Source organism: Cricetulus griseus (genome assembly GCF_003668045.3).
Source record: "Cricetulus griseus strain 17A/GY chromosome 1 unlocalized genomic scaffold, alternate assembly CriGri-PICRH-1.0 chr1_1, whole genome shotgun sequence".
NCBI classification, from domain to species: domain Eukaryota; kingdom Metazoa; phylum Chordata; class Mammalia; order Rodentia; family Cricetidae; genus Cricetulus; species Cricetulus griseus.
Window position 1 is genome coordinate 15,430,520 of NW_023276807.1, and position 17,651 is coordinate 15,448,170.

At 35.6% G+C, this 17,651-nt stretch overlaps 1 protein-coding gene across 2 annotated transcripts in view; it reads right to left on the minus strand.

Moving 5' to 3' along the window:
• The window catches only part of Khdrbs2 (KH RNA binding domain containing, signal transduction associated 2), a 409,392-nt gene that overhangs the window by 266,728 nt on the left and 125,013 nt on the right, over positions 1–17,651 (minus strand). For both annotated transcript variants that reach the window (XM_027392834.2, XM_035453236.1), the window contains exon 3: positions 16,221–16,337. In XM_027392834.2, coding sequence (XP_027248635.1) covers positions 16,221–16,337 — 117 coding nt within the window. The remainder of the gene's footprint in view (positions 1–16,220; positions 16,338–17,651) is intronic.

Consider the following 17,651-nt stretch of genomic DNA (forward strand, 5'->3'; position numbering starts at 1 on the left):
TTAAGCATGCAATGAGACCATCTGCATATAAGCTGTTACAGCTGATCCTTGGTTGACTGATTGGTAAGGAGAAAATGCACTATTATTTTCTGTGGTGGTGGAATATTATAATAAAAATATCTCTTACATTGTAAAGCACTAGAAGTTAATAATGTACCTTGAGGTCACTTAAGACTTACATGTGAAAGAAAAAAATTAAACAAGGCCATTAAAGCATTAGTAATTTTTTTGGAAAATTGTTTAATAAAATAAAAATTTCACTTGCAAAAAAAAAAAAAAAAGAGTGCTATCCCACTAAGTACTCTGCCTGCTTGTTAAACCTGATTTTAAGGGAATAATAATATGGCAATCAACATTACTTGCCTTGGGATTTTCATGTAATCAACCTTTACAACCTAAGCTATGTATTTGATTACCATACATTATGTACTCTTCCATGCCCTTGACCCAGAACAATACATGCATATCATTTTCTTAAACCAACAAAATTTCTAAAATCTACTATAAAGATAAAAAACCATCCAGTTATGGATGTTGGTTGATACACAGTGACATTCGTAGTACTATTTGTTGTCTGGGTCAGGTTGTGTCAGTTGGAACCAGTGATTGAATGTCTTGTAAAACTTTTAAAATTTTCTGTTAAGTATCCCATTCCTTCCATATGTGAGGCTTTCTTTGAAATTCAAGAAGAGTGAGCAGAGCCCTTTGTTAGGGACAGAAACTCACCCTACCCTTACACACCCAATTTCCTCAATGACACACAAAGACACAGAGACAGACTCACAACATAAACTTCTTGAGACAGACACAGATTCAGACCCATGTAACAGACAGAAGACACAGGGAGCATGAAGAAGAGCATTTAAATATGGACTTCCCCTTGTCTAAACTATCCAAAGTAAAGTACTTTTATTTCTTTCCTTAATGTGATGTGGACATAATATTGATAACAACACAGAGTTAATAACTAATGTGATTCTCGGTTCTTACATACGAGCAAATGAAAGATGCTCTGGCTGGTGCTAGATCAATTACATGGTAGAATCTAAAGTTATTCCAGTTTCTATGTTTTCTTACCATGTCTTTACACCTTCTGGTTCAATATTTATACTTGTTTTATTCTCCCTCTCTCTCCCCTCTCTCACCCCTAGCCCCTGCCCCCCACCTATCCCCTACCCCATTCACCCTCCATTCCCCAGGCAGGGTAGGACCCTCGACAGGGGGCTCCCCAAAGTCCACCACATCATCCTGGGCCACGCCTAGGCGCTCCTAATTGGGGAATTTTTGTGTGATTGTATAAATACATGTGTGGTATCTCAAACTAGTAACAGCATAATGAGAATTATTGGAGCAAATAACCTGTTTAATAAATTAGTGCTCAACTTTCAATGAATCTATTTGGTATATTTGTAAACCTGTCAACATCTGGGATAATTCATGACATCCTATTCCTAATGTCTAAGTCGCACTTATTGAAAGAACAAAGATGGAGAATTGATGACAGAAGTTTTGCTATATTTCCCATAACTTTAATTTTCTTTCTTCAACATGCAGCTGTTCAATTATTTAGGCAAGTGGATCTGGAAAATCAAATTCTTACACCACTGAGTTACACAGGCCTTGAAGATTAACTGATCACAAATTACCTTATAATCTTCTTAAGTATGGAAATAGTTCTCATATTTTATAGCTTGAGCATACTAAGTATGCAATTATAATTCTCATAGAATGCTTTGTAACATTAAATTACCAAAAGATTATAAGCAAATTTTAAGTAGTTGCTACAATAAAATACTATGACTATGCTCAGATATGATTTTTGAACAAAAGAATTGACCAGTGGCAATTACTGCTTTCCAGTGATCTTTCAAACAATTTTAAGGCATTCTCTACTAATCTAGCATCCTTTGATGTAACTATTTCAGATATTTTCTATCCATATATATTAAACCTGTCATGAGTTACAAAGTCCAAGATACTTTTGAGTCAATGGAATTGTAAGGAACCAGGTTTAGAAGTTAATTTTTAATTCCCATCCAACAGGTCATACAAGACAAGTGTTCTCTATATTAATTATCTAAGTATGCCATGAATAACCAAGTGGCTCATTAGCATTCAGTCCCACTAACCCAGCTCAAAGAAGAAGATCAGAAGCCTAAGCTGCAAAGATAAAGCCAAAGTGAATGCAGCATATTAACAGACCTGTGGATTGTCATACTAAACCCATCGCCAAGATTTCCACATGAACAGCAATTGCCCAAGAAGCAAATCTCATGGATTATATCGACATAGATAAAATTCTATTAATATTATCTGGAGGTATTGCACTTTCCTTACTGAAGTGAATATTCATGTGGAGATATAATCGCCTTACAAAGAAATAAGTTTGAGTGACAGAAAATAAGATAGTCTCATCTAAAACAAGTCCTATAACTTCCCCTAGTAATAAAAACTAAAATTAGAAACCCAACAGAGAACACAGAGCAAATCTCATGAAAATAGTTCAATTTCACAGTAGAGGAGAAGAGGGAGCAGAACAGTTTTTGAAAAAGCCACCCATGATCATCCCATCACTAGGCTGTCAGAGCTGCGAAGTAGGAACCCTGATTCAGCTTAAGATGCAAGGGAGGAAATGATTTCCTCCATCCCTCCTCCCCTGCCTTAGTGATGAGACAGGGATCTTGCAGCATCTGTTCAGGTTCTGATGGAATTCTTTGGTGAATACTCCCCGGAACGATGCAGTTTTCTATACCATTAACTCTAGAGTGTGATTCTTCCGAGAAGGTTAAATTTTCCTCTTGGTTATAGAATTTGAAAATGCCACCTCTAATTACAGGAAAATATTAGACACTTCAGGAACCAGTTTGATATTATATTTCAATTGAGGAAGATGGCTTCATTTGTCTTACAAATCTGGTGTTACCAACAAGGGAATTAGAATCATGTGTGTACCTCAGGGTGTGGATCTCCTTGCTCAGGGAATTGCCGAGAAAGTGCACTCTGAAACCCTGTTCAAAAATGATTACTCACAGATAAAATATGAATTTATAGTCTTTCACTGAAAGAATATATGCTAATATACTATACCCCAAATCAGATTTAAAATACATAACCAATACCTCAGGAGGGCTTGCTAAAGTTTTCAGAAATTATACTCATGATAAAGATAATATTATAAACATGAGATTCATGTCCTTATGTCTTAACTTTGGATAAATAATTCTTAAATTTGCTACTGTGAAAACCTACTCTCACATAAGGATTTGCATAAATCTTTACATCAATCCTAATTATAGTAGACCAAACTGGAATGTAAATTGCCATCTACAGAAGAATACATGAGAAACTTGTGGTGTAGCTCCACAATGGAGTTGGTCTCTTGATCTAGAAGAACGCTTGCTATACAGAAGAATACAGGGAATGCAATGGAGACACACAGGGATGAGCCTGTTGTATGCACTTTGAAATTAGGATATTCTCAATGTAGGGCAGAGGACAGTAATAGAAAGAAGTTAAGTACTTACCAGGGGCCCTCAGTAGAGGAAGAGAGAAAGGAATTATTTGAGATAAAAACAAAAGCTTTAATCATGAATGTGATAACACAAAAATATCATTTCATGTATTAAAATTCTTCAAATGGTCAATCTTAGTGGCTGTATACTATCCATAGAGATAAAAGGGATAGGATGATCTTGTAGTAAAATAAACCATGAAAAGTAAGCATTTGAGGCTGAGCAGATGTCTCAATGAGAAAAACGTTTACCACATAAACATGGGGACCTGAGTTCAGATCCCTGGGACCTAGAAGCTGAGCTTCGTAGCACACAGCCAATATTCCAGCACCTGGCGAACAGACAAATGAATCCCCAGAGCCATTTAGTCTAACCAAAACAACAATACACATAGTGGAGAATGATGGAGGAAGATAGAACACATGCCTCTGTAGCCACACACATAGGCTTGCAAGCACCCCCCCCCCCACACACACACACACAAACGGAGGAGGAAAGCATCAAATCTAACTTAGCGGCTTTGGTTTGTAAGTTTGAACAAAGTTATAGCTATGTATTCCTCATTAATGTATACTGCAATATGCTTTAATCAGCTTTCTACCGTGTGTAGATATCTATAGTGATGAAGTGAGAAAACCTGTCCTAAAAAATTAACTGTCATCACTTGCAACAGGAGGGTTACCTGCAGAGCCCAGAAGCTGACAGAGCTGGGGTGAACAGGAAGTGCTCTTCCAGCTTTTCCTCAAGTGCAACATCAGGTGCAGCTGGTGCAAAGCCCTGGTTGCAGGCTCTGGGCTCCAGAACCCCAGGAACCAGAGTCCAGTTCCTCTTATCCAAAGTTCACATTGTCTGTGATCAATGGAGAGGGAATGGATTGTGGTATTCTAAGAAATAAATCACATCTGAACTTGCAATTCATAGCAACAAGATCACGACAGGGAACAGCAGTCTATTCAATTTCCTGTCTTCCAGGAAATTTGAATTATTTTAGATTATTTAGTATAAATAATTTAGATATGAATCACATTTAAATTAATTTGAATTTTTATTTGTCTATTTTAGGTTTCATATAAATTGCATTTAAATTAATTCAAATTGATTTTAGCTATCTATTTTGGGTTTCATATTTTAAGAAATGTCAAGAGAAAACAGTACACTTTGTTTCTCTTTCTATTTTGATACCTTGATATTATTCTTCTAGGTAAGACAAGTTAAAGCCATAAAAATGGTTTACCATGTTTTTGGGGACCCTATAGTTATATAATCCCTCAGTTTTCCAGTTAACCAGGTGTCACAGGTAACTGCATATATAGTACAGCTCCACACAAAGAAGGGATTCTGTCTTCATGTTTCCTAAATTTAAAATGAAAAAGATGTGTGTTCTGTGTGTGATAATGTACTCACAGAGCAGATAAATGGAAATTAACCACTAGCAGTCAACCTGCTAGTATTGTGCAGCAAAACCTAATGGACTGATTTCAATTTTCAAGTCCCAGGGTTTGTTTAAACTAGAAGCAGGTGCTAGTGAGATGCAGGTATGTCTTATTCACATCATGAAATCATCCTTAAAATGAGTATTACCTGTTAGGGCACAATGTTTCTCTGAATTTTATTTTAGATTAGTATTAAATATAATCTTCATGAAATAGTTTAATAAAAACTCATATGGTTAGATAACATAACTGTTACCTCATCCCAGGGAGGACATATATGCTCAGTATACAGCACTATGTATCCTTCCCTTTACTGGTTCCAATCACTATACACTCTGATGAACTTGATTGAAGCAATTATGGTATTGGCACCAAGGAATGGAGCATCTATCAATCATTTGAGAAAACAATGATTTTGAAAATGATCGCTTTTGGAAACTGAAATATGTCTTAATTTTTGTGTGTGGATGAAGTTATGTGTACATGGCATATGAAACTTAACTTTCCTTTGTTATTCACAAAAAACTGACTCTGTGCTTTTCATGTATGCTTAGCATTTTGTTTAAAATTTGAAAACATTAACTTTACATTTCCTTACTCTTTACAATTTAGAGAAGGCCTGTATTGTTTTTTTTTTACTTTACTTTTAAAATTTTTATAGAATCAAAATGAACTGTACAGTACTTTTGCAGTATTCTGCCTGTGGATCTACCAAGATAAGGAATCTAACATTAGACTATAGGGATATAATTGTTGGTGCAAAAATGAATTTTCATGATAACTTTTATAATGTTTATATGAAGGGGAAGCAGCAAAAAACCAGAATAATATTTTTAAGCTAAATAAGGAGTCATAAGCAGTCCTAATGGGAAACAAAATCAAGTGTGTTTTTGTGTTTGGGATGCTTATCCTTGCCACAAGCTGAGAGAGCAAGCTATACAATGTCATTTACATGGAGGGCTTTGTGAACAGGAGTCCAGCCAGTGCACAAAATACAGCAGGGCTGCAAATTCAGGTACAATCCACATTGTTGGCAGAAAATTAAATCAATGTTCACCAATGTCCTCCACTGCACTTTCTTTGGTCTCTGACTTCCCTTCTTTGAACCCAGACACACATAGAATTATTAAAAGCGAGCTTAGGGATGTTGCTAATCCTTTCAATGAGGACCTCTTTATTTCTCTGGTATTGCCTGGGCTCTGTGTAGCATAGTTAGCTATAGCAAGTAAATGGATATCTTTATTTTTTTTTTAGCCAAGGTTACCAAGAACCCAAAGGCATGCTCGGTTCTTCATTGTGGCCCTACTCAGTTAAGGAGTCTAATTTTCAAGTATTTGTGGCAGATGGAATAAGTACTATTCAACTTGTGATTGATTGTGAAGGAAAAATCATGAGATAGCAGAGTCAAATACATGTCACTGCAACCAAGTGAAATATACATCACCGCAACTAAATCCAATACACATCACTGCAACTCAGTCAAACACACATCACTGAAAGCAGAGGCAGAATTTGTGCAGATGGCTGCTTGTGTTGAGCACATGGTTTTGCTCTCGAACATTTCCACTCTGAGCCTATTATACCCTTAATTGAACATCTAAGTGGCCCATATTGGCTAAAACAAGTTTTGCAAAGTTCTCTTCAAAGAGCTTGGCTTATTCTGGGGTCAAGTTTCAACTCTTTTTAGAAAAGCATTTAAAGGCATCCTCCTGAAAATCGACAAATAACAAACTTTCCACCATAGGATTTACAAAAGGATGGATCAGTGGAAACTTGAAAGGGTGGTGTCAGAAAGGGGAGGGAGGGAGGGAAGACAGCACTTAATCCAAATAGAAGGATGAGCTCTTGTGTTATGCAGTGTGGTGCAGGGACTACATTCAAAAATACTGTATGTTTTATGAGTAGATAAAAGAGAGGAGCTTGATGCTTGTGTTTGCCAAAGGTGACAAAGAGAGGGCAGCATCAATGTACATTAAGAGAAACATACTTGCCTATAATAATATCACCCCACACCCACTGTATCAATATATGCTAGCAGTCTGAGTTTCTTAAAAGTTAAATTAAGAAGATAGGATGATTTATGACCTCATTTTCATAATCGCTGGTACACATAGATATTGAGTTATAAGATATATTACAGATACATGTAAATTAAAATGACTAATAATCACCTTAAATACACACGAATACTAATTAACTTTTATGTTTGTGTCTGTGTGTGCAGTGTGTGGATGTCTATTCTGAAAACAAGGAGTATTAATCAAGAAAATGCCTCTTTAAGATCAGGCATGTAGGGAATTCTCTTAATTAGTTATTGATGGGGAAACCCTGTCCATTGTCGGGGTGCTATCCCTGGGATCATGGTCCTGAATTCTATAAGAAAGCAGGCTGAGCAAGCCATGGGGTACAATGCAGTAAGCGGTACTCCTCCATGGCCTCTGCACCAGCTGCCACCTCCAGGTTCCTACTCAGCTTCCTGTCTTGACTTCCTTCAGTGATTAATAGTGATTGGGAAGCATACGTCAAATCAACCCTTTCTTCCCCAGTTGCTAAGGTCATGGTGCTTCATCATAGTAATAGTAACTCTAACTAGGACAAATATGTCGTATTAAAGTTTACTGTTACTGCTAATAACATATAGCATATACTACTTATGTATTTTATAAATGTAATGTATTTACATAGTATATCAATAACATATTGATAATATGTGAATATACATCATTGACCGAACTGTCTTAGATTTCGCCTAGATAGTCTTCCCTAAATTAAACCTAGCAAGAAGAAATGCATATGTACAATGAGCACATGCATTAAGGTACTTGATAGTCTGCATCTTGTATAAACGGATCTTTCTCTACCATTAACTTATATAAGGAATGGAAAATGAAATAGCAAACTCAGGTAGAATAATTAACTCCCTCCCTTTCCCCCTCCCCCTCCCCCATCTCTCTCTCTCCAGATATATAATTTCTGAGTCAGGACAAATCCTGAAAAGTTTCATTTTGATCAAAAAGAAGAACTAATGAACAACAAACAATGATGACAAAACAGTGCTCCTGGCCTCCGTTCTGAATGAGGGCAAATCTGGCTTCCCTTCTGGATGAGGGCAAAACCTGCATGGTAAGATGCACTTCCTTACTCACCTCCATCTAGCATTCCTAGTCAAATTCTGGTAAATTTGCTCATTTGCTTTATCAAGTTATAATAAGATTGAGGACCCTTGCCGAGAAATTGGAACCACCTTCCCCAATTAACCTTATAAAGCAACAAAAAAAAAAAAAATCAAGGCTTATGGCAGCTTTATAATTTATTTAATACTTACAACTGGAGCCTTCTATGCTGTGGTGACCTATCCCCATGAACTGTTTACATGTAGAAACCTTAGAGTGACCCTTTTTGGAAGCATTTCCCTGACTGGAAAGTTTGATGTGACACTTTCCCATGTGCTGTAATCATTTGGCCAAAGTTTCAAATTCAAGTTAAGTTACATGTAAGTTACATAAAACAAAATGAAACCCCAAAGAAAACTACCCAACACTCCATACCCCCATTGACATCCCACAATCACCCTAACACGCACCACACACATATGCTCACACACCCTAATACATGCTCATTAATAATGTAATTGTCAGTAGGTAACAGCAGAAATGTAAGAAGAGAACAAACCTAGGATTTTGAAAATTCCTAACACTGTTGGGAGGCTTTGAATCTTAAATATAAAAATTGTGATTAGTGGCCCCTTTGTGCGTTGCTACATGATCAGCCATGTAGATCTCACAGGCTCATAATAATCATAATTGTTATGATTATTATATACATGGATTCTGTGGGTCAATGGTTTAGATGAAAAAAAAAAAAAAGGATACAGCCTTTGTTTTAGAGTTCATGATGCCAGAGATAGGGCCAGAATCAACTAGACAACTCTGGTCACATGACTAGAGAATCCTGGTCACATGTGTGAAACCTGACTGTGATGATATAGACTGAACTGTATCTGTATTCATACAAGGTCCCTCCTTATAGTTTAAGCTGGTCTCCCAGGAGTTGGCCTCAGACCTTTCAGAGTCTGCACAAGGCAGCAAAGGTTTCTACCAGACCTAGACCCTGCAACTGAGGGAAAGGCTACACATTGTTTACAAGGAAGTCACTGAAACTACTTAGATTTAAAGGTAACATGGGCCAACTCCACTGTTCTCCATGTAAAATAGCAAAGAATGCCCAGCCAATTCCAAAGTGCTCACAAAGTAAGTTTTAAGATGTTTCAAGGTACAGTTGGTCCCAATGTAGTTTTTTGTTTGTTTGGTTTTGTTATTGTAGTACTTTGAGGCAGACAATAAAGCACTTGATTAAAAAAAATGCCTTGTTAGTGGTATAAAGAAATGCCCTATTATAGTTTTGCTTTATAAAACTCTAAATTTCTCTGATCATGGTTGTATTTCCTGATAGTTTCACAAAGAAAATCATACTGCAATAAGATGAAGGAGATTCTGCAATTTTCCCATTTCACTCTGACTGGGACTTAGGATTAAAGTCCAAAGATTGAATGATAAGTGATTTACAGGTGCACATTAAATTCCTGAAAATGTTCTAACGGCTCTTTGTTGTGTAACGAAGTCCTCCAAACAGAAATCTTCCTTCTTAGAGTGAGGAGGAAAGATCCTAACACTCCCAAATTAGACAAACTTTCAATGTCTCAACAATTGAAACTTGCAAGACTTCCTCCCTGGGGGTTATGCCAGCTGTAAATGTTTTTTTTTTTTTTTTTTTGTGGGAAAGATTCTCTGACTGGCCAAAGTCTCCTGGGACTCTTGCAGGCAGCTTGGAGGACACAGCTATCTTGACTCACCTTGCATGCTATGGGGAACTTTTCAAGTCAGCTGTGCTTTGAGTCAGCTTTGCTCTTGTCAATGACCCCCAACCCTCCCAGGTTCACCAGTGAGGAGTGGTTGCAAGCCATTCTTGGATTTATCATGTCTTAGAAGAGTGCACATTTGTTTTTATTGCCCCAGAGATATTAAACAACACAATCATGGTTATAATAATTAAACAGAATTGTTCCAGCTCTTAATAAAACCAGAGTAGGGGAATTAAAAGTACTACCTCATATTTATTTTGTCATTGAAGCTTATAAAGAAAAAAACTGAGCCTGGATAGATTTATGGCTTTTTTTTTCCTTTTTCATTTTAAGGTCATGGTATACTACAGTGAATGACAAATTGCTCATACATAAAAGGAAGAGACACTAATATGAAAATCATATTTCTCAAATATGATGATATATTTTAGCTTCAACTAAAATCCAAGCCCTGTAATTACTTGATCACCAGAGTCTAAATATATCATATTTTGAAATAATATATTGGTTCAACATTGAAAGACATATTTCATTTTGTCCTCATAAAATATGTGTCCATAATTCAGTGCCTCCTATTCTACGTACCGCTGCTCAGGTGAGACCTGCTAGGCTGCCATTTTAACTCTTATGAGTTGAGATAGATATACGGAAGAATACAGTGAATAAAATGACCCATCTGTAATTCATAATATTTTTTTGCCTTTCATGAACCCAGGCAATGTGTAATCCAATAAAATGCATATTCTACATCTCTGCTGGAAATCATGATGAGAAAGGGAAGAAAGAAGTAGTGTTGATTTCCTGCCTATGGTATGCACCCATAGCTAAGGAGGAGGCTAGGGTACCTGAGCTCTTGAGTCTGTGGGGTTACAAATTGCTACATATGTAAAAGGACTCAAACAAGTGTCTATGTAACCAAACACAGCAGGATTGACAATCAATGAGGAAGGCTTTGCCCTTTCAGGATCAGAGAAACCATGAGCCTGTTTGACTTCAAGCAGAGAAGAGGATAATGGGGTGGGGTTTACCCCAGCATTGCCCACCAGGCAGCCACTTCTCTTTGAAGGTTTTTAGTTGATTTTATTGTTGATGAAAATCAATCTTCCATGAAATCAGAAAGGATTTACTAAAGCAGCCATCAGCAAATACAGAAGATGCATTATTGAATAGAAAACACAAATACTATTTGCATATCAAAGAAATAAAGTTTGCCTGAGAGATATGTTTTCATGTAAAACTCATTCCAAAGCCCATTTCTTTCAACATACATTCTAGCATGTTGTAAGACTATATTCCAAAATTTTTACCAACCTTTTTATTAGACATGCCAAAATGACTTTCATTACAATGTCATTTGTTTGCAATGGCCACTTGTAATTTCTATCTAAGGACAACAGGTAATTCCACAAGAAAGGTACTTTCATTGTGCTTCTGTTTCTGCTGTCTTCTCTGGATGCGTGTAGCCACTGTGGTGACTAACATAACTGATAATCATGTTCTCTAACATCTCTGCCCATGTTTCACAGTTTCCAAAGATGAGCTTATACAACCACTGCCTCCTCAATTCCCCCTCACCAGTTTCACCATCCTTTCCACTAAAAATAGCAGTCTTCTAAAAACAGAAGCTGCAGCTAGTTACCCCAAAGACTGCAAGCAACTGCCAGATAACTCTGCAGCTGTTTGGTTGCTCAGGACTTCCCAGCTATATGGTTTATAAAGAACTTAGATGTTCAAGAAATTTCTAAACTCTCAGCTAATTTTCTTGAGGTGTATTCATATAAAGCTAACACATTGCATATTTTATTTCTTGGATTTCTCAAAAAATGCAGTTATCCTAGTCATTTATAATGTACTGTTTGTTCTAGCATGTCTCCCTGATTATTTTTCTATAGAGAATACTTCACATATTCTGGGATCGGACCACTGTAGGAAAAAGTCATGGCTTAGAAGGGTGATTCATGCTATAGTTATTAGCCTGGACCTTCACATTTTATTTTTGCCTTTTTGATGTTTCTTTGCTTTCATTCTTTACTTAAAGATTATTGGTTAAAATTTAATAATATAAAATGTAGCGTTTCCCCATCACCACTAGCAACACAATAAAATAAACATACCCAACTTATTGAAACTTCTAACATACTTCTAGAACTGTTTGCTATATTATACAATTGACTTGATGATTCTGGAATGACTCTTAAAATCTAACTTTTTAACCAAAAGGGTTAAAGGTACCACCCAATCACTAAAACAAATCTAAGTTAATTTGTCATTCTATATTTCTGCTATCCAAACAATCAACCCTCTCTTAATTGTTTTAAGGAAAATATTAAACAGGTCAGGCTGTATAATTAAATTAAAACCATTGTAAAAGCTGAGATGGTGTTTAATATTTCATAAACGCAATACCGAATTTCCCCTTGAGAACATAGTTGGAATAGAATAAATATTTGTGACTTATTCACTTCTTCCTTGATTTAGATAATATCTCATTTTATCATAAAATGACATTCAAGTTTATGATTTACATTGAGCATTGTATCAATAGCGTATTCAATGCAGAAATAGACTCTGCATGACAATTTCTGTACAAGGGTTAAAGTAGGTGGTCTATTTAAATAATATTCGGTGGAATCAACACCATATGAGGCAAGCATAGGAGAAATACTGAAAAAAACTCTCTGTCCATATGTACACAAAGGCTGTCTTATTATACTTCAGTTATTCTTTTAATTAAAATAAAAATAAATAACAATTGTGTGCTGGTTAGTTTTTGTTCAACTTGATGCAAGCTAAAGTCATGCCAGAAGAGGGTACTTAAATTGAGAAAAAGTCCCCACCAGACTGGTCTGTGGGAAAGCATCTTCTTGATTAATGATTGATGTGGAGGGATGGGAGACGTGCCCAGCTCACTGTGGTCAGTGCCACTACTAGGCTGGGAGTCATAGTTCATTTAAGAAAGCAAACTGGACAAGCCATGGGGAAAAAGCCAGTAAGTGGCATACCTCCATGCCTTCGGCTTCAATTCCTTCCTCTAGGTTCCTTTCTTGAGTTCTATAAGAAAGCAGGCTGAGCAAGTCAGAGGTACAAGCCAGTAAGTAGCACTCCTCCATGGGGTCTGCATCAGCTCCTGCCACCAGGGCCCTATCCAGTCTGAGTTCCTGTCCAGACTTTCTTTAATGAAGAATAGTGATTTGGAACTCAGTGATATGAAGCAAAATAAACTCTTTGATTTGGTGCATGGAACCCAATCTAAAACAATGTGAAAAAATAAAGATTTGTAGTTGAATGTGTTTCTCCTTAATGACCACGGTATCAAAGCAATACTGATTTTGATACATACATACCAAAGCCAAATTGAACAAGAGTAAAAAGGAAGTTGACTAAAGTTTGGTTAAACATTATTTACCTGTGCACTTGCATACACAATCATTCCCCTCAACACACACACACACACACACACACACACACACACACACACACACACACACACACTTGCTCACATGAACACACATACACTATATCTCAGTTGCTCAGACTTGTAACATTGGCATTTTAAATAGGTAGGTAACAAATCTCTAAAGTATATAACAAAGGTGACTAGACAGTCAACAATAACACTTATGTTCACAAGCATGTACATCGTAGGGTTTGTGACAGGAAGAAGGGAACTTAAAAATCAAGCGCAGGGCTTGGGAGTCATCTAATGAAGAGAAAACATTCACAGAGACTAGCGAGTGGAAGCACAATGAACACAGGAGAAGCAAGTGCAAAGCAGTTTGCAGTAAGTTTCACCATAGCTATGGGGCAACAATCTAATTATACCCAGAGTAGAATGGTTATGCTCTTTTCTACGGTTATTAGAAGGTTAAAGTTGATGGCCATAGTTTCCCTCAGAGCCATCTTGCCTGGCATTTCTTTCTCAAGACTATGTGTTTCATGATAGGCTCTCTGTTCCCCAGCAATCATCTTGATGTCTATGTCAAAATATTCTTCCTACTACTCCTAATTTCTTCTCTTTTCCTGTTTTATCTTAATTCTAAAAGTTATCAAAGTATTACAGTTGAAAATGCATTCATTTGTACATTGTCTGCCCTTTCATTAGAATATAAATTATAAGGGGAAACATTTTTAAACCAAAAGATAATCATAGTATGATTAATAAATACTATAGAAATTAATGCATGTATTTAAGCCTATTAAAATACTGAATATATACATACAAAAATATATGTATAGATGAGTTTTACTTACACATTTTAAAAAATCAAATGAAATCAGCTCATATTAAAACAAGGCAAAATAGCAATGGAGTCATCAATAAATTCTTGAGAAGTTTTTTTAAAAAAATATTTATTTAAATGTTATGTGAATTGGTGTTTTGTCTGAATGTATTTATCTGTGAGGGTGCCACATGACCTGGAACTGGAGTTACAGACAGCTGTGAGCTGCCATGTGGGTGCTGGGAATCAAACCAGAGCTTTCAGGAAGTACAGACAATGCTCTTAACCACTGAGCCATCTCTCTAGCTCCAAGAATTTGTCTTTATTTTAATCAGATGTTTATTGAAGAAAAAAATTCAAATCCATGTCTATGGTTGTATTTCAATAGTGTGTCTATTACACTTGAAGGTTAAGTCCTAGATTTGAGAAAACAGGTTGTATGATGCAACATTATTATTAAGCATTTCATTTTGCTTCATTTTATTTTTAATTTAATTTTGAAATGGAAATATTACAAGCAAAGCCAACTATGCTGGGTCACCAATAATTTAATTAGAAATAGAATTTTAAGTAAAAAGTGAATTCAGTAAGTTAAACCTAATAGAAATTTGAAACCAAATGTGTTTCCTATTGTATTTTTAGAGAATTTTGCTGGTACCCAACATGCTTACAGGGAAAAGGGAATACAATGCTCTACAATATGAACAAAAAGTCTTAATATATAGAGATGAAAACTGGGCATTTATTTTAAAAGGGAGGAAGAAATAGCATGGTGGTCCTTAATGCACAAGGCTAATTAGGCCATTTCCCTCCTGAGAGAGTTAAGATATCATTGAGATATACAGATAAATCAGTCAGCTGAGTTATAAGTGTGAAAGAGATGCAGAGTTCAAGAAACCTTCCAAGGAATATGATGCTTAATTTAATCCTTAATTTTGAAAAGTACACAGTTTATATTATAAGAATTTGACATAGTGGGGAAAACAGCAAATTTGCATACTGTGTCCTATATTAAATAGTTAAATATTCAATATTAAAGAATATTTTAAATAAATATATCAACTTCATCCTGTTTATGAAAAAATGTGAGATGGATTGTGACAAGGGTCAAGGATTATTTCATAGCTACCTCTTCTTTAACATTTACACTGTTTTTTCTAAATGCAGTCAGGTCACTAGGATGGAGAGGGTTGGCAACAGTTTATTCATTTCTGAAATGTTACACAATCACAAGTATTCAGATTTAAAGTTCAGTAAAATCATTACCTTTTTAATGTAGAGACTTGACAATTACACCTTTGAAAAAGTGCCTATTTAGATGACTTAATAGATATCTAAGTACTTAATACAAAAATTACAAAATAATTTATGAATGAGAATTACTGGCCACTTTAGTGACCCTTTTCCATTTTAAAATCATTCACTTAACATCCTTCCCTAATAGTTTAAAGAGAAAACCCATACATGATTTTCCAAGCATTCTAATGGTAATTTCCAATAATAGTGTAATATATGAAATGATAAAAATATAGTTTGGTCAAATGATGCAACTGTACACATTCCACTGCTTACCAAAGATTTTTTCAGTTTCCTTATGAAAACATCTCTAAAAACACTGAAGAAATGATAGCACTTTATAAAATGGGAAGTTAAGTAGCTCAGATGTACAATAAAATTTTACAAACTTCAAACCTGATGTTTCTTAACTTATTCTTGTCTTCGAGTCAGCTGTTGTGTAATAATATTACCGAAGTCTTTTAAGGCCTAAAGAGGATTTTCTTATGTTTCTAAATAAAGACATGGAGTAACCTCAGTTAAGTGGAGAAAGTGAAATGAGGAGAGAATAAAATGAGAGAATGCATGTGACTACAGGATAGAAGAGAAGGTGTCCAACTAGGGAATCAAAAAACCAGAGTACTAATCTATAGAATTATCTCACAGAGGCTTTAAAAAAGTTCAGCTATATGACAGCAACGTACAGAGAGAACTACAAAAGGCAATACAGGAATTACATCCTGAGGAGGAGGCAGGGACAATGACTGAAGAAGAGAGAGACATCAGAAGGGATAGCAATGTAGTCCCAGAAAGGAAAAGGCACAGGAAACAGGGAAAGCCATCTCTGTGTTGTAAACAGGGTCCCCAGTATTGTAGGGGCCTCCTCAGTGTGCTAAGAAGCAACCTCAAGGTGCAGTACCTTTGCTTTATCACGCATCGATCCTTTGCCCAGGATAGACATCTTAGCACCTGTTTCTTCCTGTAGCCTCTTCAAGGAGTTTCCTCTTGGTCCAAGCAATTTCCCAACAAAATTGAACTAGAAAACAAAATCAACAGAAATCCTGAATTGAGAGAGTATAGACGTATAATTTGTAGCAAGAGTAAGTAATGATTGTGGGCTTTTAAACTTTACGATTAAGAGGTAATAAGTTGCACACACACACACATTAAGCATACATTTGCACACATTCACACAAAAACACATGAAAGTACTTCAGACATCCAATCCAAGAGTGCTTTTAAAGTACTACTTCCTAAAAGAGAGCCAAGATCAATAGTACAGTGAAATACTATTTATTCAAATAACCAAATATATCACATATAAAACAAAGTAAAAGGATTATAGAGTACTAAAAAAATAAAGTCTAATGGTGTTTTCTCTCCAAATTCTTAAAATCAATTAATTTCCCACAAATTCAAGGACATTCAAAACTGAAAATTTAACACATTAAATTTATTTAAAATAAAATGTAATTTTTATTTGTTTGACATTGTATATGTTGGATATGTCTGTATTATTCTACAACAAATATGGTTAGGAATTATGGGACTAAATTACTCATAATTATTTTGTTCTATTAAATACTTATTCTTAGTATGAGGAAATAAGAGATTTGAGCATTTAAAGAATAATAAAAAAGACTGTCAAACATACATATGCACACACATATACCATATACCTGTCACATAATTTAAAATTCTGAACTTACATGCAATTTTTAAATGATTCTAAGAAATTAACATAAATGGATGGATTAAAAATGTTCAGTAATCATGTCAGCTTCTAAAGGGAATATTTAAAAACTAAAAGATGGAGTTTTTATTTATGCTATAATGATCAAATCATGTTCAAAATCTAGAGTGTAAGAAGCACTGCAAAGTGTTATATTTAAAAAGGGCATTTTAAAATTGTGATCTTACAATAAGATATGCCATTTTTTATTTTCTTATGTTGCTATTAGAGATTGACCTTAAATATGCGCCGAGTCCATTGAGCATTCTACCTCTGGAAGAGCCAAGGAGAGCCTCAAATTCACACTGCAACTCAGGCAGGCTTTGAGTATCCTCCTGCCTCTGCTTACCAATGAGTAGTGATTACAGATCTTGGCCACCAGGTCTGGGTAGAAGTATTATTACTTGAGGTATAGGATTGGGGAAGAAACTAGGTAAGAAAATGGAGAGGAATGGGCAATGACTATTAATAATTGTTGCATTTTTGTGTGTGTAGTGAAATGTTTTAACAATTGATCATAGTGCTAGTTGCAGAATTCTGAACAAACTAAAAGTGGACTGATTGTTCATTTTAGATAGATGTATTATATTTAATTATGTCATAGTAAAGTTGCTTCAC